This window comes from Chlorocebus sabaeus, chromosome 24 (genome assembly GCF_047675955.1).
Source record: "Chlorocebus sabaeus isolate Y175 chromosome 24, mChlSab1.0.hap1, whole genome shotgun sequence".
In the NCBI taxonomy this organism is placed as follows: domain Eukaryota; kingdom Metazoa; phylum Chordata; class Mammalia; order Primates; family Cercopithecidae; genus Chlorocebus; species Chlorocebus sabaeus.
In genome coordinates, this window is record NC_132927.1 from 1,085,964 (window position 1) to 1,110,760 (window position 24,797).

Sequence of the window (24,797 nt, forward strand, 5' to 3'; positions counted from 1 at the left end):
TCCATGACATAGAAGAGCACAGAGAGGCTGAGTATAACTTAAGCAGCTCAGACGAAGTTACATAGCTAATGAGTGATGCCATCAAAGAGAAAGGTAAGTAGGGTAAGTGAATCCAGTCTATGCTCTTTTCTTCTAGACCAAGTTGTATATTTATGTCTTCTGGTTGATTCTGAAAATAGGAATGGCTCTTATCTACTGCAGGTTATTTAACCATGGCATAGACAAAACATGTTTACAATCCTTGTCCAGCCAAAAATGGTATTTTGGAAGTACCTTTACATAGTCTTGGTTTGGTAGAAAATTTTGATGAAGAGATATGATTCAAAAGCATTTTAATGCACAAAGCCACTCCTAGCTCAGGATGACTAACCATAACCCACCAGCTGTTTCACAGCATGAATTTCAGTGTAGCTTACAGCCAATGAGCAATGAAAAAAAATTGCATCTGTGACCCATTTTTCTTTAGTTTCTAGTCATTTATATCACACACAGAACTGGATGGAACCTAAGGAAGTAATCCTTAGTTATTTCCAACTTTTTCACTTAAAATACAAGTACCTCTCTGGGAACAAGATGAGGTTGAGTGGCTGAATGAGGAAATATGAGAAAACACACACATACAAAACATAAAGACTAATAATGTCATCCTCAACTTAAAAAATACATGAAAGATTCCTATCCAAAAACATCTCACAGTTTCTCCTAGAATGTCATGTCCCTAATAGTGCTCAGCCAATATCAGATAGTTACTTCGATGGGTCACATAGGACTATAAAAACATTTGTGTTTGATGCAGTGGGTACACTGTTGGGATCCCAATAATAAAAATACAAAACTCCCAAACTGGGTTTTTCTGATTCTATGCTTTAAATATTTGTACTGTTGTTTTTATTGATGCTTTTATTTTGTTTCTAGTCTTAATTTCTTTCTCTCTCCGAAAGAACTCTCATTTAAGGCAAGTCTTAAATGAAATATCACGTTGTCTAGGAAAAGATATATTGGCTGCAATGAGGAGGATGGAGTGATGGAAGAGTGGCTAAGTCTGTGTGTGTACATGATTAATATAACTATGTAACATAATTTACGGAGAACTTTCTAACATAATTTTCAACTGAATTCACCCAAAGATCTTGTTAAATTGGTGTCATCCCCTCTTCTCTTTAGCTGAATTGACATAAAGAAAAGAAGACTTGTGCTTATTAAGGGAACTTGGAAGTCACGGTCTCCATTTAATAGATGGGGACTAAGTAGCAGGTCTTGACTGAAACACCAGCTCTCTCTCTTAATAGCTGTGGGATCTGGGGCTAGTTTCTCATGAATCATTTTTCTCATTTGTACTTGCTGGAGGAAATTGAAGTTTATTATTTTCCCAAGGGCAACAAAAATAGTCACTGGAGGAACTATGCCATGGACTCCTGTTGATTTAAGGAACTATTTCACTGCACTGTCACAACAGTGAATCAGCTAAGAAGCCCGGCCTCCTCTGCTGCTCTGTGTCTACATTCAGGCATCAAGAAGCAACCATATGGTGGTTTTAATACAACTCATCTCTGTGAATTATAATCTCTAATATGCGTGTGTGCATCCCCCAAGGATATTGAAGTTTGAGCTCTAGGGGAAAAATTATACACAACTTTATTCTTGAGAAACAAACAATTCATTACAATGCACCCCTGGTTGGAGCACGCATAGGAGTGTGAGGTTCACACTCCAAAGTCTTTATTCATTGACAGAGTTAAAACAGAAGGAAAAATAACATAAAAATCATGGTAAATGTTATAGATTCCTTTAAAGTACTATATTAATATACCAGGATTAAGAATGACCACATCAATCACTTTTTTTTGCATGCCTGGGACACGTACAAGGTGAAATAGTTGCACACCTCACCTAGGGGTGACTTTGTATTGTTTGGAAGAAAAGAACAAACAAAGTCACACTGTGATTGAATCCTGAGATTCTATCCTATCCTGGGGGAATCCAGAGTAAAGCCACTGGGTTTCCTTTAGCATACCAATCAGCAGGGGCAAGCGAGGGCCAGCCTGGTATGAAGGTGACATCAGAGACATCTGTGTCCCTAGAATTCTAATAGCGCTCTGAAGTCTGGGCTTTATACTGTCATCTGAAGGGCTGTGCATAGAAGCGTAATGCTTAAGAAACACCCTTTGATGATGAAAATATATGGCACTTCAAAATAGCCTGTTTTGTGAAAAAACAATCTGCCACATTTAAATTCTGAATATAGCTAACATTGAAATAAAATTGTCTGGATTAACTGTTGCAATAAGAGAGAGCTAATTTCATCCTGCCCTTGTCTGTATAACTGCTAACCATCCTTTAACCTCCAGCTCACCCATCCCCTTGCTGTCGTGGCAATGTTTCATACCTATTTACATCTGATATGTTCAGAAAGTAAGTCAAGCTGGTGAAGGTGCCTACTGTGTGGTTGGAGCTCCACAGCTAGCTTAGCACATTTACATAGTGCCGAGTAAATGCTTGTGGAATCACTGAAGGATGATACACAACAGGTGAAATAGTTAAGAGGGAACTGAATGAGTTAGCTAGGGTATTCAGCCTCAGAGTTCATGAAAAAGGCTTGGATATGCTTCAGTTTATGCTTATCTTGAAGAATAAACTATTTTTTTTCTTGCAAATAATTTATACCTCTTAATGAAAAAGGAAATGGGTTTGTAAAGAACCTCCTTTGTGGTTCTAACACGGAAATTGCCAGTATCACCAAGATTTCTACAGTTCATAGTATCAGGCATATGAATACTAGGCCAACAGCAATCATTCTAAATTGGTCAACACAAATGAACTAGCAACGTGGGAGCCATGTGGGATGTGCTCACATTTAAAGAATACTGATGTAAGTAAAGTAACAAAGTCTTCCTTGGGACCTTGACCTAATGTGGCATACCCATTATCTAAACTGACCATCTATTTGGGGCAGACTACGTCTCTTCAAAATGAATTATCTGAAAGCAATTCCCTCCTCTGGAGTCTAATAACACGTTATTAACTCCTTTGAGGCACCTTTGAAGTACAAATGTGTCATCACACATATAACAGTATAACATCATTTCTGTTTACAGTAAACACAGAGAAAATGAAAGCTACCATCTCAGAAGTACATCCAAACCATATGAACCTAAGACTTTACTTTCAGGGACCCCTGTCACTCATGAGGCTATGTCACATGTCAGCAGCAGACCTGGCTCTACACCTCTGCCTTCAGTCTCTGTAGGTTGTTGCATAGTCCCTGGCCTTGACAAAGTCATTCAAAATGGCTGGGCCTCAGTTTTCCCAATGACAGGGTTGGACCAGATACAGATGTGAAAATAAATACAATTTAAAAGCTGTTGGAACCCCCAAAACACTTCAAGCCTTGAGAGAGATATGGCTGTGATCTGAGTCATACAGCATGCTTTGCAATTCTACTTCTTAGATTATAGCTTAACTCTCTTCCTCACTGTTTTTGTTCTGTAAATGACTGCGAGACCAGAGATCGGACCTCTACCTTCCAATCACAAATCTTTGTTAGAGATTAACTGCCTTCTTTATTGTCCTGACCTATCTCCTGACCTAACTCAGACTAGATGGTTCCCTGAACAGGGACTCCATGACAGTTACATCTGCAGTAACTGCAATGGAATGTTAAATGTACCTTTCTCAAAAGAGAAGGACCATCTGAACTAATCAGGTCATTGTGACTACGTATTAAGCCTTACACAGAAAGATGCTGAAATTCTGCTAAAATTCCCCAGGCTTTGTCTACATAAGCAATCTCAGACTTCTATGCTCTGTAACACTGACTTCCATTGTTAGGAATCTGTGCTTCTTGAGTGGGCTTGTCCTCAACTTTTGCATTTAAACTCTCTTTAATCTAGATTCTGACCCTTTTCATTTTTTAGGTTGAATAGAGTACCTGAGAGGCCCTGTAGGTGGCTAGGGCTACACTGTCTTCCCAGTGCTTTCATCTATTTCCTCTATTGAAGTTCTGGTGGACAAACACAAAAAACAAAAAGCAAGATGATTTTAAAGGCACTTGATGATTCAATTGTTCTTAGGATGAAAAAAATAGCTTAAGAATTATCTTAAATATTTTCCTGGGACAAAACTAGGAAAAAAGTTAAAACTATCCATATAGGCGGGTTTTCTCCCACCTCCCTTTTTAATACCCAGGAATGTACTGGCTAAAATATTCCCAGCAATTCATGTACAACTCTAGAGGGCGCCATTCATAACAAAGACAATGTCAATGGTGTTTCCTGGAGCATGTCACTCAGTGGCCTTAAGGAGCCAATGAGTGGGCCTGCACTGGCATCTTATCTCTACTACTTACTAGTTATATGACCCTTGGCAAGCTATTTGATCTCTCTGATTCTGTTTCCTTCTCTATAAAATGGAGTTGATAAAGTATATTTCCAAAGTCTGCTATAAAAATTAAATTAGATAACATGTGTACAGAATCTGGTGTTAGGCAGCATACTAACACCTATATTAGTTCTTTAAAATCATAAACTATCCTATTTCATGGTATAAGAAACAATTGTGTCTAGGACTTGTGGCCCATACTATAGGGAGAGACCAAAAGATACTGAGAAATTGGCAACAGATTTCATATCCTAAAGATGTGGAAGATATCTGAAAGTTAAAGAGGTCAGAATGTAGTGGCCCCAGAAGCACCGAATTTTGAAGTCTCAGAAGTGTGATAACTGGCAGAAAAGAAGACTAATCAGCATACTAATTTATTAGGGTATCTTGGCACAACTATTATCGAGGATAAACAACTGTTTAAGACATGCTGCATTCATTAAGGTTATATGTGCTGCCAACGAATTACTATATGCTTAATTTAAACCTTTTTGTGCCTTCCTTAGTAATCCAGGACTTGTCAATATTTAATTGCACTAAATCTTTAATTGATTTTTTAGATAAGAAGCAATTACCCTACACAATAAAACTATAATTTAGGAATTACAGACTTTCAAAATGATGGAACTGAGATTTTATATAGCATCTAGTCTAACCTCTACACATGACACCTGGGAAAACTGAAGTCTAGAGCAGCTGAGAGACACCTACAGTCACACAAGGCAAAGGCATTTCTGGCACTTGGTTTCATTAACTTATTGTAATTTTTTCTTACTACAGGAAACCCTTATTTGGCTTGCCTAAATACACATACCAACAATTTAACATTGGACATATGAGTTCCCATCTCAACTCTGCATGATTTGGGGTTCACAAGGCAATGAAAGAAAGCTGAAGGGCTGGGTCAATGATGGACAAAAGCAGTGTGGTGGGGCTGTGTGGGAAGGTCTGAGGATATTCAGGAAGGCAAAGGAAGAATAAATTAGAGATCTATCGGTCTGGGATTTGAGTAGTGGCAATTAGGGTCTATTAAGGGACCAAATATAGAACTATTCTCTATATTCAGGATGTAGCACAGTGACTAGCATGTAGTAGGTTCTTAGTCCTCATTACTGTATGACTGGATAATGAACAGTAATTGAATGAATGAAAGAAAAAGCCTGTTCCTAGAGAAGAAATGAGACCTTTAGGGGTAACAGAGCAGGGAGACTGCCTAGGACAGTCTGTTAAGGGAGGAAGAGGAAGAGTCAGCAAAGCTATCCCTAACCTTATCCCTTAACGGAGGTACCTCGTTTCCCTTGCAAGGACAGTAAGTGTGTGGCCCTTTTGCTTCCATCCACATTTCCATTCTGAGGAAGTGCAGTAGTTTCTATGGCACTGGGTCTATTTCTAGCCACACTGCCCAGGATGGAACATGAGGAAGTGGAATGCTTGAGGGGAATGTTTCTCCAAGAGCAACAGAAATTTCAAATCCATAACGTCACATTATTTTGAGAAGAGAGTCTGTGCTTACATGCTAGCCATGCAAGCTACTGACCATATGGACATGGATGAGAAAAATGCTTCATAGCAGGAACTGAAGATTAAGAAACAAATGTGATTCTAGGCTAGCAGAGCAAACTCCACCTAACGAAGAATGAGGGAAACCTGGGATTTCCTGGCCAACTCTTCATTCACTGAAAATGTGGCCATCTGTGGTCCTAAGCCTGGTGTGCTTCAACCTTCTGCCAAGTCTGTTACGGCTAGACTTTCAAAGCAGGAGTCATTTTAAGAGCACTGGTGGCACGGACGTGATACAGAGCTATATCTCACTATATTTTCCAAATAGGTCAGTGTTTGAAATTCCCTTTCCTTTAAACATCTATGTCTAATATTTTTCGCTTTCGTACCATAGGATGTGGTCCCTTGACAAAATATACACCATTCATCACCTCTTGTATTTTCCTGGCATTAAACAGAGAAATTATAATAAAATAAGCTGCATAAATACCTAAGAAAGGCCTTTCAAGGTTCTTATGATGTAAGCAACTTCCTACTTAAAAGGAATGCCAACACCTCAGTGGATAATACCAAAGAATTGGATACTAACTGTTCTATATAACTTCTAGTAACTAATGGCAAAATGACAGTATGTGTGTCAGTTGCTAGGAGAGAGTAATGGATTCTGCTGTATGTTCATATGAAACATATATACAGCCCAAGGAGAAGATGTGATGTATTTAATGTGATCTTCATTTAACATTTGATTAAGGCAAAGCTGGTGCATTTTTTAAAACAGTCTTTCAAAACCAAGGGAATAGATCAGTGAAAAGACCAATGATATAAACACTCTTCCCCAACTCACAGAGCTGTCGAGACTTTTACATTTTTCGCACAGTTTCAATTCTCTAAAAAGAAATGCCACCTAAAAAATGTGCTAAGCACCCTCTAAACATTTCTCATTATGTTGCCAGTGCTGGTACTCACCCCTTTACAGTGGCTTACTATACTCATCTTAACTCAGCTCTGTATGCCATTCAGGGAATAAACACAAGTTGCTATTTGAAAGAAAGGGGAAGCATCTGTTGGAATTTTTATATTAATATTTGTAAAACATCTTGAGAGAAAATAGGAAAAGGCAACCCAGAAAATAGTGTTCTGCAATGAAATTATAGAAAAGGTAGTAAAGAAACCAAACTAAAAGATTTTTCTAATAAAGGAACAGTTTTGTTCTCATTATACAAATAATCTTAGCTAAGTGAAGGTAAGAACTAGAAGGCTAATTCTAAAACAGACCAGCTTTTGGACAAGAGTGAAAACATACGTTTGTGTCTAAATTTATCATACAATAAACTCCCTGGAATGGTTCTCGTGCTGTCTAGCTCTAAGCATATTGATTCTTCTCTTGTTTTTGTCTTTAATTACGCTGCTGAACTCCTAACTTCTTAAGTAAAAGTGAGCCTAAAGAAACAGGGTGACTAAGGTCACACAAATGTCCACTCACCTCCCATAATTTTGGATTGGCAGTTAATAAACTCCGGCTTCCTGTCCGTGAGGTACCTCTGGCAGGTATGGTGGAGGATCTGGAAGAAGGTGCATTTTTCTGACGCTGTGCTGGCTACCCATTGGTCAAAAGCATTTTCAAACAACAAATCAAACTCTGCCGAATCCTGGAAAAGACAATGAAATAACTACTCATCTCAATCTAGAAAAACTGCTGTTTCTAGATTACTCCTGTCAAAAGATTTATAAAGGCTAAAACAAAGACTTTGATCGCAATCATAAGGCTCATCTTTATCCAAGTGTATGGAGAGTCTGCGTTTCTCTGTTTATGAAGCAAACCCCAAATCTTACAGTATTGATACACGTTCCTAGGAAACTAGTATCACACAAGTTGAGATAGCCTAACTAAACACTGACAAATGTCAGAATTCAGATCATGTATTATCTTCCCAATTTCCTGGAAAAGGGATTCCTTTAGGTTCTCAGCAATGACCTATATTAATCTGGCCCCTAAACTTTGGTAGGAAGATTCCCTCTCGCTATTTTAGTCTATAGTAACAATTTATATTTTATTATTCTTCATTATTAGCATTTTGTGAGGTGTGTGTGAGAGCAACGGGAATGTACTTTGAATAGATAACTATGTCAGAAAATGTTTCTCCGATTAAAAGCAAGGGAATCACAATACATACTGAAAGACACCATTCATTTACTTCATACTGAACTTTGTACTTGCTGATCAATGTTACCGGAGATCACATATCTTCATTATGCATTCTCTTAGGTTCCTCTATTAAACATGATGAAAAGATTTATAATTTCACTTAAGAAAGGACTATGTATCCAAAAGTTTTAATCCCATAATTGAAATAGAGAAATAGCCTTCTTAAGAGTGATTCAAACCACCACCACCACTACCAAGGTCAATCAGAGAGTCATCTTGTGAAAAGAATGCCTTTGCTCAGCATCGGACAATTCACTCACCCCATTAGGATCGATACCATTAACCTGGCGAAGCTGCTCGAGCATCCACTGTGATCTCCGAACAAATGATGTGGAGCCTTCAAACTGTTTGACCTTTGTAATGGACGCCTGTGTGGGTTTCTTGTTTGTCACTGCCAAGGAAAGATCACTCAGATTAGTGCACCTGCAAGTTGGTGGTTTGTTTCCACATTCAGTGCTGTTTCTACATGACACCTACTGTGTATATGCACAATAACAGAGAGAAGGCGGAGGGGGAAAGGAGGGAATATGAATAAGTATGTGTGCCTTTGGTCAGGGGTGAACGTAAAGGAAATAGATGTTATAATCTTCACTCTGAAGCAGTTTACAATATAATTGTAATTGTAAGGGCTGCTTCATTTATGTCTTTATCCATTCAAACTGAAAATGACTTAAGTGAATAACACCAAGCACCTTCAATGGAGGCTACAAGTGCACAATTACAGCTTGCAGGAAAAGAAGCATACAGTACTGACAGGCATGAGGTAGGGTTCACTGGGAAAGGTTGAATTTTAAAGGAAATGAAGGTAATTGGCTTCCCTAGAGAACTGCAAAGTTTATTTCTAGTTTTATAGTCCAGTGTAAACATCTTAGGCTTCAGTGATGAGGAGTAATACCTCACTCAAAAAATTCCCAAACTATTTGGCTCTCTAATATTGTTCAGTTTGTATCTAGTTTACATCTAATTATGATTGAATCTGGTGTTCTGGGCACACCTCCACACCTGTAGGAAAAGGACAGTTTCTCCTCTCAGCCTTAGCGAGTTCTCCCCCTAAGCCTTTCTGTGCTAAAGACAGACAGCATCACCTCTCAGACTGATGTCACGCATCAGGCACTAGGAGAGGCACTCTGAATATTTCTACACCTACCTACTTTGTGACTTGGAGACTCAAGGGTAGGAAGTAATTAATGGTCTTTAAAGGGATTTCCTAAAAGCTTCTCCTGAACCCTGGCTGTAGGAATTAGCAAATTAAATAGAAAGGAACTACGGAAAGTAGAAATCATTATTGGCTATAATGAAGATGATCCTAATTACTGACTTGCTGAAGACTATGCATCTGCAGCATATTCGTTCCTTGTTTCAAATCACCCGACAGATTCCACACTTTCCAATAACTATGCAGATGCTCAACAGATGGCAAAAAGAATTCTTAAGGGATGAAGGACAGAAAGCACCTACTCCAATCACCATTGGTGAGCAGGAAGACTCTACAGTTCATGCATTCCATAGCTTATTGCAGCTCATTGTCTGTGGTCATTAAAGCAGGAGAGCAGAGACAAAGGAAAGGTGGCCACTGCCTTTAGATCTAGTGAGAACCCTACTTTCCCAGTACTGAAGACCACCTTTATGGCCTGAGTACTATCTACTCTCTCTGCTTCCAACCATAATTTAGTGAAGATTTGTTTTTAACTTCAAATAATGTTTCGGTTTATCACCCATTATTTCAGTTAGATTTGCTAAAAACTTCTGAATATTTCATACCAATTACATTTACTTTTATGATTAAAAAGTCATCATCCCCTTAACACCCACAATCAGATGAATTTTTACAGTCTTCTGTTCACAAAGAGGAACAACCATTCCCTCTAACTGAATTCAGGCAGTATTACCAGTCTGCCTAGGACTCTGTCTATCCATTTAATTTGATTCATTTATTTTTTGTGTCTCCTATGACACAAATGGGAGACCTAATAGGTTTCTCTGATGACTGTGATCTGCTCTTACGTTTTAATGTTAAAGAAAACAATACACCTGGAATACAGACAGGTCTTAAAATGTGCTTAAAAGATTAAAGAAGGCTTTTCAATAACAGGAAAACATGGGTTCCTGTATTAGACACACACCCCTAAACACACAAAGAGAATTTCCTCCTGTGTTTATGTAAATCATACAACATTTAAGCCTGAGCAACATGAAGGCTTTCTTTCTAACTTTAAAGTTGTTATGAGCTCCTATTTTTACTTCTGGCCCATTTGTTTCCAAGTAATTTACAGCATTTTAAAAGCTTAAACACAACTCGAGATCACTGTATATTGCGGGCATGTTTTAAGATTCCCATCTAAGGAAGGTAAGTTCCACTGAAAGCTTGTCATTGAAATGAGGCATGCAGGAACCCCAACTATTATGACAAATGACCCCATGGAATTCCTCCACAGTGATCACACTGCAGAGCAGTCTTTTTTAATGGAGGCAGTTGTAAGTCTATCCATTCCTGCCTTTTCTCCCCCATTAGTTTACTCCTCGCCCAGTTCTTGGAGTCTGGCTAGTTTTCCTGGGCGCTGAGCCCGGTTTGGTTTAATTTTTGTTTATGGTTATTATCTCCAGCATCCTAGTTTCTATTTTGAAGCAGGTGTCTTAAAATTATATTATTATATACACATTGTATAGAGGTAAATTAAGACGTTCCCCTTCTGAAATCAAAACACTTGCACACACACACCCCATTGCCAGACTTTTTGAGTACGTACTTGAAGAAAACATGTTTTAACTATTTCATGTTTTGTTGTTTTGGGGGTCAAGAGCTGATTAAAAAAACATGCCAGTCACACAAAATCCAGATGTCTAGTGAAAAACAGTGATTTACCTTCTCCTTCCAAAGGAAAGCTAATTGACAGCACACCCTGGAAAATGCGACCAAATTATCTGGATCAGTAATATCATAGAGCTGCACGCTAGAGGTTCCCAAAGTCATTATTTTGGATAACTTTAAAGGTCAGATAACCAGGGAATTTCTGTTATGCCTTCAACATTCACAAGGAAGAGACCAACACAGAAGCATTTAAAGGAACATCGTGGGCATGACTTCCAAGTAATACTGCAGACCACTCAGAAGTAGCCGATTCTCCAACTTCCTGCACTGGTATTGGAGGCAGGCAGAAGCATGGGGGCAACCAAATTCAGGCCGCTTTGCTGTTAGCTCTGAAAAAACAACATGGTTTTCATAGCTCATGCCTCCTCTTTGGCTTTCGTGTAGACTTGCTACTACATTTCAGCTTTGGTTAAGAAGCAGTGACACAAACTATTACGTCCCGAATATCCAGAATATCACTGCCATCACTACTCAAGTGGAGTAACATCTCTGTCTCATGAACGAATGGTCTAACGAGCTCTTTTTAAAAATGGCCCTTCCATGAGACATTTTATAAAAGCAAAATTCAAAAACTTGCTATACTCAAATGGTGGAGACCAGTGACCTTGCCTGTGCCCAATATGAAAATTCTATTTAATTAAAAACCCATAAGCCAGTCAATAACAAAGACCATGTCATATCAAACTTGGTCTTGCAACAAGTCAGAAAAGTAGAACTGGTAGAAGAGGGAACAAAGACCAATGAGGAAAGACAGAAAGACAAGTCACTTGTGTGTTATGTGAAATGGGAGAAGAGCTCATACCCGGCCAAGATTCAAGGCAGACCCCCTGTTTCAAGGTCCAGTGGCTGAAAGACCACTTTTTCCAAAAAGCCATACTCTTACACCTACACTCTCATTATTCACAGCATAATCCCCCAACTATTCCAAAAAGGAAAACCAGTTTGGCCTAAGAAACAAATTATCTATTTAAAATAAATAGCATAATCCCTCAACTATTCCAAAAAGGAAAATCAGTTTGGCCTAAGAGATAAATTATCTATTTAAAATAAATAGCCTTAAAATATTATTTTAAAGGAAACAATCTGTATATACCACTTCTACATCCTCAGCTATCTCATATTTGAGATAGCTGAATAACATCTTTTTACACATCTTTATATATTTACTATACATATTGAACCTGAATTATTTTATAACTTTATGTGGCCATTTCTCAAAAAGTAAAAAAGAAAGAAAAAAAGAAAAGTGGTGAAAGAAAAACAGATTGCACCCCCAAAAGCTATAGTTTTGATGCTTAGGGTAGCTAAAAATAAATATCCTTAAAATATTATTTTAAAGGAAACAATCAGTATATACCACCTCTACATCCTCAACTAGCTCATATTCGAGATGGCTGAATAACATCTTTTTACACATTTTTATACATTTACTATACACATTGAACTTGAATTACTTCATAACTTTATGTAGCCATTTCTCAAAAAGAAAGGAAAGAAAGAAAGAAAGAGAAAGAAAGAAAAGGAGCAAAAGAAAAACAAATTCCACCCCCAAGAGCTATAGTTTGATGTTCAGGGTGGTGAAAAAGCAGAATTTACCACACCTACATACCTAAGATGCCTTAAACTTTCATCACGCCCAGCCTATTTTGACCTTACAGTTAAGCGAAGGTCCGTGTTTTGTGGTATGCTTCAGCTCTCTGCTCTGCTGGAGTCTAACCACCAGACATTTTGATTTCAACAAGAGTGCTGATGAAAAATAAATAATCTGGAGGCAAAAAAAGGCAGTATTCACACAGAATCTTATCAGGGCTGCTGTGTGACTGTGCCAGAGGTGACTAAGGGAAAAGGAAAAAGCAAGCTTCTGAAATGAGGGTTCAGGAAGTAACTGAGTGTGGCTTCTTGGTGCTGCTGTGGTGACAGAACAGGCTGTGTGGCCAAGGTGAGAAATAATTATTTGAAGCTAGTTTCCTTACTGCTCTTCCAAAGCTCTAATGTATGATAATTCTAGGTGGATTTCACAATATCCATGAGAAACAAATATCAGGTCTGAGGCTGCTGCGTCAGCAATTCTATCAGGCAAGATGGCTGAATGTTTATAAAGCATAAAAGCAAAAATATCTAGTTTGTTACCTTAAATGCTTTCAGAACAGGGAAACATCCTCCCTGTTGTAGTTAGTGGGAAATGGAGCATGGTGCTCTCCACACAGGACTGATCTTTCGCTTCTCATACTATTTCTCAGTGTGTTATAATTTGGGGACATAACAAATGTTTAGACCCTGCAGGCTATGTAACCCAGAGTTGCAAACCAGACCAACTTTTGAAATGGTCAAAAGTTTGTCTCTGGGGCCCTCCCCTTCTCCTTCTGTTTCTTCCTTCCCATCTTAGAATCTGGCTCTCTGGCCAGATTCCCAATTGGACCCAAAGGGGTCTGACATGGGATTCTTAAATCTGCACGTTTTTTGTTCTGTTTTGTTTTCAAGACAGGTCTTGCTCTGTTGCCTATGCTGGAGTGCAGCAGTTGCAGTGATGACTTAGTGCAGCCTCCGTCTCCTGGGCTCAAGCGATCTTCCCTCATCAGCCTCCCAACTAGCTGGGACTACAACAGATATGTGCCACTACATCCCGCTAATTTTTAAAGTTTTGGCAGAGATAGGGGTCTATGTTATCCAGGCTGGTCTCAAACTCCTGGGCTCCAGTGATCCTCCCACCTTGTCCTCCCAGAATGTTAGGATTACAGGTTGAGGCACCATGCCCGACCTAAATCTGTATGTTTTAAGGAAGGTCTGTTTCTTTTTTGTTTTTCAAAAGAACAGCAACAACATAAACGGTGGTACTTCAGTCATGTGCACCAAGCCACTGGGGAAAAATGTAGGATGCCCTTAAACAGTTCCTGTTCCATTAACTCCAAAGGTGGAAGGAAACAATAAAATCAGTACATAGGGCTTTGGGAAGCAGATTTCCTCAGTCTACTGAAGAGATATTCACAAAGAAAAAAGTTTTCCAGACAGAAGTTTCCTGATTTTGAATCACTAGTTCCTTAGTATCACTAGTTCCTAGGTATCCAACTATATACCACATTCTCATCTCCACAAGTGGAAGAAAAGACAATGGAAAGTCTAGGAAATTTCTCCAAAAGGGCTGCCAAAAAGGAACCACTTTATGAAAATGTCTTCCTTTGTAAAGCAGTTTGGGTAAGTCTTTCAGTAGAAGGAGAAAAATAAAAAACATCTTGCTAAAATATTCTATAGGAAGGCTGCTTTAATATGAAGGTACAACACTATGTCCAGAGTAGTTAGCAACTATGCAAATAACAGAGCAAGTGCTTGCCCTACACCAACTTTGCAGGTGGTACTAGCTGGTTTTAATGCTTCCACATGCCAACAAGGAAGTGGCATTACTTTTGGAATGTGCAATTTTAATGCCACATGAGATCTAGTTAGTACTTTTAAAATCTAGTCCCTTTTAATTTTAAACCTTCTTTATTCTGTTGATAATTTTATTAAATGTAAAAATATGTAGATTTTTATTTTGAAAGGATACTTTCTTTTTCAAGTAAATGACAGGTAGTCCTGGACTATTACATTTTAACCTTAAAATTAGGAACCTTAACCTCTGGAAGGCTTGAATTCCCCACTGCCCTCCCCAGACTAGGACCATGATACGGCTGTATTATAATGGATACAGAGTACTAACTGAGGTATGCATGTATAAATCAGTGAGGGAATGAAAGTTTTTTTTTTAAGTTTTAATTTTTGGCCTTTGAGCTTCTTGTGGAGAATTTAATATATTCTTGAGTCAGGTGGCTGCTTTTGATGCCTTTGATGGCTCCTCTACAAAAGGAAGAAGAGTTCTTGTGCCCACAAGAAACCATGAACTTACTTCAGTTTCAATTGTTTAGTTTCAAAATTCAGCCACAGTTTTAAGGAATTTGAACATTTTCTTACTAGAAAAGAGGATTATCCCAAGAACTACAAGTAAGAGTAAAGAAAATGTTAATAACCAAGAAATTATAGAAATATCAAAGACTAGAAGAGAGGAATTTAGGGGTTAAAACCTCTTACAACAATCTCTTTCCTCCAATCCTTATTCTAGCAGCATCTCTCTTAAGGGATTCTGTTTGTTTCGAGCTTCCTGAAAATCTGATTTCAGGGAGACTCAACAACTTGAGGTTTCCCAATGTGTTTGATTTTTTAACTTCCTTAGACATTTCTCCATAGACCTGCAGAGAAAATAAATTTGCATGCATTTTGGATAAGGGGAACACATATGATGAATTATAAAACCTAGTTAATATTAGTTACTGCAAACTAATAGTTATATTTTATATGGAAAGTTTATATAACATGTCTGTTTCGTGTAATATAACTGTGAAACAAACAAACACGTCAGAGCAAGACAGTAAATGCCCAGAGTTGTGACAAATGATGGTTTCTGAAAGGGATTAAATCCAATTCCACCTATGGTATTAAACAAGGAGGATAATGGAAGGGGTTAACTACAGTCATAAAGTCTTATTCTGTTCTTACTTCCTCAATTCTAGTAACAGATGTAAACATCATTTTTGGTCTATTCTTAGGCGAGATTTACAGAGTATCAAAAAACAAAGGCTTCAAAGAAGCAGCCACTTGACTCAAGAATGTATTAAGTTTCTCCACAAGAAGCTCAAAGGCTGAAAATAAAAACTCGAAAAAGAGATTAATGTTATGCTTTCCTTTAACATTATCCATTATATACTGAAAAGTATAGGGCAAACAGCAATTCTCTTCAGGAAAATGTCATACATGGTAGAAATTCAATGCATATTTTACCTAGAAAAGTGGCTAAAAAGCAGTCTTAGAACTAAGAAACCCTTTACAAGGAGAAGAGATGGAAGCGTTTCTGCAGCTAAGGAAGCAGGTGAGGGAAGGGCCTGTGACTATGCTCCCGGACACCACGCACCTGCTGCTGAGCATCCTCTTTCAACACATAGATTAGGTTTAAAAGAACCATGGAAGGATGTCATGAGCATGTGGATCTCCTCTAATGTGAGAAGGCCATTCCAAAGGGAAAGAAAGGGACTCAAATTTGAAGGAGAAAGAGTAACACACAGAGAATTTTTAAATGGACTAGATACTAAACATATAATATCACTAGGTTTTTGGAAAAATCAAAGCTGCTATTACTTGGCAAGCACAAGCTGTGAAATATAATTACCACTATCAGTCAAGCAAAGGCAGATTTATCTGCTCTCTTGGCTCTCCTCCCTCCTCACCACCACCACCATCCCTTCCTCAGTATTTTTAATCATACATTGTAAATGAAGGGATACAGCACCGAACTTCTAAAAAAAGTGCATGGTATCACTAAGAACCTGCCACCTTCTCTCTCTACTGTGTTCGACTGGGGAGTAAAATCCAGCAACACACTCGGGTTAAAACCAAGATCAACGACATTATAAAAATTATCTAAAATTAAAATTAGCTGAATTTATTTTAATTTAAAAAATTATTTTAATTTTTAATTTTTAAAACTCTAGGCAGTATCTACTAAAGCTAAACATGTACATATTTTATGACCCAACAATTCTAATCCTGTGGCTACATCCAATCCAGATAAGTGCTATGTCTACCCTCCTACCTGAAGTAACCAAAAATGGACAAAATATATGAAGCAATGGTTTTTAAGGTGTTGTATATCAAGCAATGAAGCATAGTGACCCATGAGAGATGGGAAATGAATAAGGTGAGCCCTACAATTGTTCTAGTTTACTGCTTTGAGAGAGTTTCTAGGCTGTGGTGCAGGGAGGAATAACCCACGAAGAGACTGGCAGATTCCCTGAGTTGAAGTGAGTGCTGAGAACCCAGGGATATCAAGGTGGCTAAAATTCTTAAGACAGAGTACTAGAGAAGACAGACACAGACAAAAGTCTAGAAATCTGCAGAGATTTGCCCATGACAATTCAAATGAGTGATTCCCATCACATGTTTGTGAGGAAACTACCTGAGGTTTAAAAAATAATCACTCAAAATGAATAGAGGATACAGTACTCCACGCTCACACAGGGCTGGCTATAGTGCCTGTTTCTATCATCCAGACTGTTAAAACCTCAAGATTCCTGGGGCACTGAGTAGAATACACAGAAAAGTCCCGCTTCATTAGTGAGGAATAATTAGCCGTAGACAAGCAATGCTCTAGTCCTGTACAACAAATGTGGTATGAAGATGATATAGTATTGAGTTTATAAAATATGAAAAAGTAAAATGTATAGCAACAGTAGCAAAATTTGGGATGGGAGAAATGAAAGTGAACTATTGGGCAGTTCTCACACTATACATGAAGTAGCATATTACCTGAAGGTAGAGTATGCTAAAGATATAGGCTATAAACTCTAAAATAACGAAATGAAACCACTAAAATAACAAGAGAGTCACAGTTGTAATGGATAAATCTATAGATTTGATGCTATCTCAATCAAAATTCCAGTGGGCTTTCTTTTTTTTAATAGAATATGACACATTAATTATAAAACTCATATGGAAGTTCAAAAGGCTAGAAGAGCGAAAACAACTATGGGAAAAAAACGTTGGAAGACTTACACTATCTGATTATAAGACTTGTAAAACTAAATGTAATATGGTTGATGGTTATGTACTCTGCAAAATTCATGTTAAAACCTAATCCCCATTGCAAAAGTATTGAGAGGTGGGCCCTTGAGAAAGAGATCGGGCCATGAGAGCTCCAACCTCACGAATGAATTTAGTGCCTTCTAAAAGGGACCTGGGAACTAGCTTGGCCCTTTTGCCCTTCTGCCATATGAGGACACAGCATTCATCTCTCTGGAGGATGCAGCATCAAGGCACTATCTTGGAAACACAGACTGGGCTCTGAGCAGATACTAAACCTGCCAGTGTCTTGATCTTGATCAGCACCTCCAGGACTGTGTGAAAAAATGTCTGTGGTTGATAATTGCCTAGTCTCAGGTATTGTGTCACAAGAAGCACAAATGGATCAAGACACTAAACTAATCAGGACAATGTAATACTAGCATCATGACAGACACATAGATCAATGGAACAGAATGGAGAGGCTGGAAAGCCCTGTACATATGTGGAAAACTGGTTTTCAATAAAAGTGAAAAGGCAATGCTATGGAGAAAGGACAGTCTTTTCAACAAATGGTACCGGAACAACTGGATATCCACATGTACACAGAGGAACTTCATTTCATACTTTGTACTATACACAAAAAATAAATCGAAATGGATGATATATCTAAATGTAAAGGCCTAAAATTACAACACTTTTAGAAGAAAACAAAGAAGAAAATCACTATGACCTTGGGTTACAGCAAAGATTTCCTATATGTAACACTAAAAGTACAATTTATGAAAGACAAAGTTAATAAGTAGGACTTCATGAAAAACTCACACTCTTTAAGAAAATTAAAAGACAAGCCACAAACTGTGAGAACATATTTGCAAATCATATCTGATAAACTTGTATCTGCTGGGCATAGTTGCTCATGCCTATAATCCCAGTACTTTGGGAGGCTGAGGTGGGCAGATTGCTTGAGCTCAGGAGCTTGAGACCAGCCCAGGCAACATGGTGAAACCCTGTCTCTACAAAAAATACAGGAACCAGCTGGGTGTGGTGGCACATGCTTATAGTTCCAGCTACTCAGGAGGCTGAGGTAGGAGGATTGCTTGAGCCCAGGAGGCAGAGGTTGCAGTGAGCTGAGATCATGCCACTGCACTCCAGCTTGGGAGACAGAGTGAGACTCTGTCTGAACACACACAAACAAACAACAACAAAAATCTTGTATCAGGAATATACATTTAGAAACTCTCAAAATTCAATAAAAGAAAGCTAAATCAGTAAGCAAAAGTGAAAAGGCAATGCTATGGAGAAAGGACAGTCTTTTCAACAAATGATACTTCACTAAAGAAGGTGTGGATGGAAAATAAGCACATTAAAGGATGTTCAACATTACTAGTCATCAGGGAGATGCAAATTAAAACCACAATAAGATATTACACACCTATTATTAAAAATTAAATTAAAAATACTAAGGATACCAAGCGTTGGCTTGTATACAAATGTTCAGAGCAGATTTATTTGTCATAGCCAAACACTGGAAACAACCCAAACGTCCCTCAGCAGGAAAACGGATAAACTGTGGTATATCTATACATGGAGTCAGAGAGGAAAGCAAGCACAGATTATGGAGACTGGTGAACAAGGCTTTGTAAACACAAAGCAGGAGAGTCAAAGATGTGACCTGCATTTTAAAAAATGTTCTCCAACTGCTGCAGGTCAAAGAGGTCATGGCAGGAATGGGTATGAAAGCAGGGAAACCCTTCTGGAACTTCTACCTCAATAGCCCAGGAGAGAGGTGCTACCCGTAGCTTAGACCAGATGGTAGTAGTAAAAACAGAGAGAAAAGGGATAGTGTAACCCACTCTTCATTGCAGTTGACTCTCCAGACCAAAATCTTCAAGGTCAGTCACCAAGTCCCAGGCATGTTCGTACCTCAATGCCTAATGAATTGGAGGCCACTGTTTATTGAACATCACATTTTGTACATGTCAGGAAAATAAATATAATTCTTTGTATTTTTATTTACCTGCAGTGCTATCAGACTGTAAATAACCTGAAAATGCAAGACTATGTCTTTGCATTCTGCAGGTACGTGGTAGGGTGCCCCATTGAGAGTTTTAACTCAAATATGCATCACATGACATATCTCCATTCTGATCAGAAATAACCATCTATTTGCTGTATGTACTGGTGACTGTGATTAGCAATATTTCACCCGCCCCACTATCTTTTTTGGCTATCTCTCTCTCTCTCTCTTTTTTTTTTTTTTTTAAATCCAGGGTCATTTAAGGCAATATGGGGAAACAAAAAAAGAATAAGCAGGCACACCTGACTACCAAATCACGCTATGTGGTAAAGAGCAGCTTCTCTCATACAGAAAGCCGGCATCTCTGTGACTTCTGTGCAGATACCAAGGTGAAACAGATTGTTATGCACATCATTAGTATTTATGTGGCAGCCTATGAATCATTCCTAAAATAAATGATGCCACTTGTGGTAAATGATTTCTTCCTAAGGAAAATCCCTGGGGGGTCTTTCCAGAGCACAGCCTTGATGAAGATTCAGAACAAAAGAAATAAAATACCTGACTCTCTGGTGCTGGATAAGTGGTGATATGCTCAGCTTTCTCTATTCAATTCTCCACTGATACTTTGTGCCTAAATCGCAACATAATTGGAGGACAAACTGTTTTAAGGAGATGAGCCACAACTACCAAAACACTTGCTCTTCTCAAAAGTCGGCTGTTATGATGTCCGCACACTTCCATCTACCTGTCCCATGGTATCGTCCCCTCCCTCAGACTTACGGCCTAAAGTAGAGATTATTCTGATAAAGCCAGTCTAAAGAGAACAGTCACCAGATTGAGCCATTACTCTATGACAGAGAGAAGCTGTTGCTCTCAATAAATACTAAAAGTGGTCCCTAAACTTTGTTCCATGGGGTTCAGGGATATAGCTCAGTGCTTATCCAACTTTTTGGTGTGTACACTATGAAGTATGGTTCCTTAGTTTTACTGGATGTCACTGTTTTCCACTGTGAAGGTAAGGGCATTATATTAAAAAAATGAGTAACAGGAACAACCATTATGTATAGTATGGTTTGTGTTAGGCAGAGAATAAATTTATCAAAGTATCATGCATGCCAGTAAGCAGACCTGCTAATTTTGAATTTTCAAGCCCTTTGCATAAAATTATTTTGGAACTAAAACCTCAGTTTACTTTGACTGAAATTTGAGGCAGAAATCATCAACTTTGCATTGGAAGGTAACCTATACTAGGTTTAAAGCTGTACTTAACGAGGGGCCAAATATGTGAAGTCCTTAGATCAACAAAACGCTACGAATTATAACTTCTATTGGCTCCTTCAAAAGCAATGTTTTGCATTCTTTTAATGTACAAGCTAAAGTTCTGTTCAGCCTATTACACCAATTTGACATAATTAAAGTTCACTTAACCGATTTTACATGTACACTTTGTACTTCTGCCTATGTAATCAAGGTAATACAGAGTTATAGAGTGGGAAGATATCTCAAAATGTTTATTCTCCACTCCACATGTTACCTTTGGGCATGTTACCTTCTAAGATACATTATTCCAGTGTTTTTTTTTTTACTCTCATAAAAATAATTTACAACCCATCCTAATATTTAAAAAGTGTGACAAGAAACTCTTCTTTCAGGTTATGACTACAGCCATTTGCATTTGCTTATATTTTCATACTCTTGAAATCTGTCATTTAAACGGTCTCCAGTTTTCTTCATGTTCAAATTGTCCTGGTTCATTTAGTCTTCCTAAATAGACTCCCTACCCCATCACCACCACCTGTGTGGTCCTCCATTGACCCTAGCTGAGCTCTCCATGTCCCCTTTCAGATCTAAGTGGAATGGTTTAAAAACACATCACAAAAATGTGAAACACAACAAGTTCACATTCAGAGTTGGACTGGTCAGTACGGCTATTTGAGTATGCCTGAATTTTTAAAAACTATGATGCTACATGCTCATGGCCATCTTGTTATCTGCCATGGTGCTTTATAGGCTCATTCTTTGGCCACATACTTAAAGAGATCAGAGAAAAATGTAATTGACATTTGAAACATGTTTTTTTTTTTTTTTCTCTAGAAGCCACACCAATATTTTGCATCCCATTATGTTCTTTTTTCACTATTTTCATATAGCAGGACGCCCATTTTAAACTGCTTAAGGCAGAAAAAGCTATTTCCTTTCTTCACTAAAGAATTTCACACTGGAGAGGCATGGCTTCTACTTCTATGCCTTCTCCAGCTCCCATTCCCAATCAAAGTAGAGCGAGGTGTTTAGCAGAATTCTTTGCACACGGTAAACATCAATAGTGAGTATATCCATTAAACGAACACTATTAATATTGGGTGATAGGTTGTTGGAAGTAGGAAGATGGCACGGGGGAAAAAAGATTAAAAGATGAAAGGTGTTGTGTGAAGTCTGTTGGCAGGTGTAACCGGCAGTTGCCATGGCTTGAATAACTCCCATCAAGAAAGAGTAACTTCCATAAATATGTGCTGTAGGTCTTGCTTCATCAAGCTGTACATTAGGAATGTGCCAGAGGATGCTGTCAGGGGCAAAGGTCACAAGAACACTCACAAAGCAGCAACCAGCTGAATATTTACTACCTGCAGAAGCAAATGATAAAATCTCTCCTCTCCAGAGCAAGGACCGTCTGCTCGACATTGCTGCTTTCAAGCCATGGCCCACTACTGGATGGTGCCTGGATGGCTTGTGAGAAGAATGGAGCACATTTTCCAAATGTGACGATCACTAACTCAGGAACTCTGATGTCTTCCCATAACCTAAACTCAAATATCATTGCCTGGGACCATGGATCAAAACATTCACCTGACTCATCAGAGCTAGTAACTTTATAAGCATCTGCCTCTCTGGGATGTGTGAGGCCACAAAAGCAATGCATCTACTTGAGAGTCTTTACTAACAATCTGGTGCCTCCATCTGACTCCATGGGCCCAGATCTCCACGGCCAACAGACTAATTTCTTAATTAGCCTTTGTCAGGCCTCCTGCATACCTTAGCACTAAGCAGTACCAGCACTTCTATAAAGAAGGAAAATTTTTCAGGAACTAACAATATTAAACAAACAAACAGAGAAACTAAACTGTGCCAAAATTCCCATGAAGACTTACTTTTTCAAACAGAAATTTCAGTCTATTAGCAAATCAGCAGATTCCTAGACACACTCTAGTATGAATAAGAAATCCAAATGGGTCTCAGAGGATAAGCATTGAGGAGTAAAATGCAAAATAAAATACAAAAAAAAAAAAAAAAAAAAGGATGAAAGACAAATGCATTTGAGCCTGGCAATGCAAACTTACATTGGCAAATCAGGAATTACAAATAAGATAACTGGCCACAGTTCTCCAAGTGTCTTTTTATTGAATCTTTTCTCAGCTGCTGTGACTTCATACCTGAAATCAGTGATAACATACAATGCTAGGCATGCACATTTTGGAGTTCCAAGGCACTTGAGATCCTGTATAGCGCAGACACATAGGCCATCACACAAAACCCTAAGCGCTGGCAAAATCATGCCAATTCTAAGCAGTCTTAGAGGAAGTGACTGACACAGTGACTAACAAAGGCCATTTCAGGGTGTGATGCTGTTACAAGGATAGAATGAATGCCTCTCTCCTATATGTCTCTGCTAAAGAGGTCAAGGATGTCAATGAGAGTAGGGAGATGCCAGGGTCCACCCAGTGGCAGTGCAAAGGCTGCCCTCTTGACCACAGGCCATCATCCTTAATCCTTATAGTTAGAACTCTGTGCAAATGGCTTGGCTGTGAGTCCTTATAACTGCTGTCAATTGTCTTGTCACTTGTAGAAGATGTTATCCTGATGGGTAAAATTACTCAGAAGTCTTGATAGTTCAAGTCTAAATTATAGAACTTATTTCTAGAAAAATAAAGGTTTGATTCTCTAAGTAATGCAATGTAATGGATCCTCATAACTGTGCCCAAATACACAATGTCTGGCTGGTCCTCACTTATTCAGCCTCACCTTCAATTCCACACCTCCATGACCAAACTCCATTAGAGGCTGGACCCCGCTGAAGTGGCCAACTCCTTCCAGGACCCGGCACATGTCATAGCTCCTCCCATCAGCACACTGCGCTGCCTGTGGCTTCTTAGCCTGGGATGCCTTCACAGCCACCTCCTCCAAATCTAACGTGTGTCCGTCCTTCACAGGCCAAGTCTAGATCCTCCCTCTGCCACATGGCTTTCCTCAGCAATCCAGCTCACGCTTCTTGCCTTTCCCAAAACGTTTTTAATTTTTCTCTGTAACATTCACTCTGGGACTTTGTTGTACTGAATCGAATTCAGAACCATAAAGGAAACATGCTATTTGCAAGCAAGTGGTTGGGCCTAAACTGCTAGGTTGCTTTTTATTTTTAATTTAATAGGTTAAGCTGTTTTTGTACATATCTTATTCATTCTATTCATTTGCTTGGGAAGTATTTTTGCCCTACAGGTGGTGCAAAGGGAAGCTTCAGCCAAACTCGTCATGAATTTATAAAAAATCCTAAATTCAGAATGCATAAGCCTCCCTCGAATAAGAATGTATCCCCTGATAACCCTGCAGTAGGATCTTGTTTATTAGTAGTTTGGTATTCTAGGCAAAATAGAATATAGTCCCTTCTTCTCAAGGGTTTTCAGCTTACATTTAGATGGAAAAAAAAAAAAAATTCAAGCAAGAAATGGTAGTTCAGGGCCAACAGAGGGTTCAACAAGCCAGAAGAGCCAGGACAGTTTTCAGAGGAAGGCAAGTTCTGAAGAAAGACTCAGAGAAAGAGAAGAAACTGAATCCCTCAGGGGAGAGAAATGAACACACAGAATAGTCACTCTCACATGTCCCAGTGAATGGTGAAAAAGCCACATTTCCAGAGGCAACCAAGTAAAAGGTGGAGTGGAAATGGTTATGATGTGATTGGTTTGGGATTCTAAGAAATGAACAATGAAAACAGTGACTTCTATCTCTGGACTCAAGCCACTGTGGTGTCCCCATAGAAGGAAGTACGGGAACGGTCACTGCCTTCTGTGTGCGACATTTGTTTTTCCGCCTTAGTGTTAGACAACAACCACTAACTTTCTCCCTTTTCCTGAGGACTCCTTTGTAAGGAGATTCATTTTGCAGATGAAAGTCCGCACCCTGGTTCATTCTTCTCTGACTGACGGGAACAATGAGGGTGTAGGAGAAGAACATAGGAACAGTGTCCAAGCGTAACT

At 38.7% G+C, this 24,797-nt stretch overlaps 1 protein-coding gene across 6 annotated transcripts in view; it reads right to left on the reverse strand.

The window, feature by feature from the left end:
• The window catches only part of STXBP6 (syntaxin binding protein 6), a 255,205-nt gene that overhangs the window by 42,372 nt on the left and 188,036 nt on the right, over nt 1-24,797 (reverse strand). For 5 of the 6 annotated variants that reach the window (XM_007986356.3, XM_073010863.1, XM_007986357.3 and 2 more), the window contains 2 exons: nt 8,344-8,474; nt 7,361-7,526 (listed from right to left, as the gene is read on the reverse strand). In XM_007986356.3, coding sequence (XP_007984547.1) covers nt 7,361-7,526; nt 8,344-8,474 — 297 coding nt within the window. Of the gene's footprint in view, nt 1-7,360; nt 7,527-8,343; nt 8,475-12,561; nt 12,782-24,797 lie in introns of those variants that run through there. The other variant, XM_073010861.1, reaches the window with a different exon arrangement.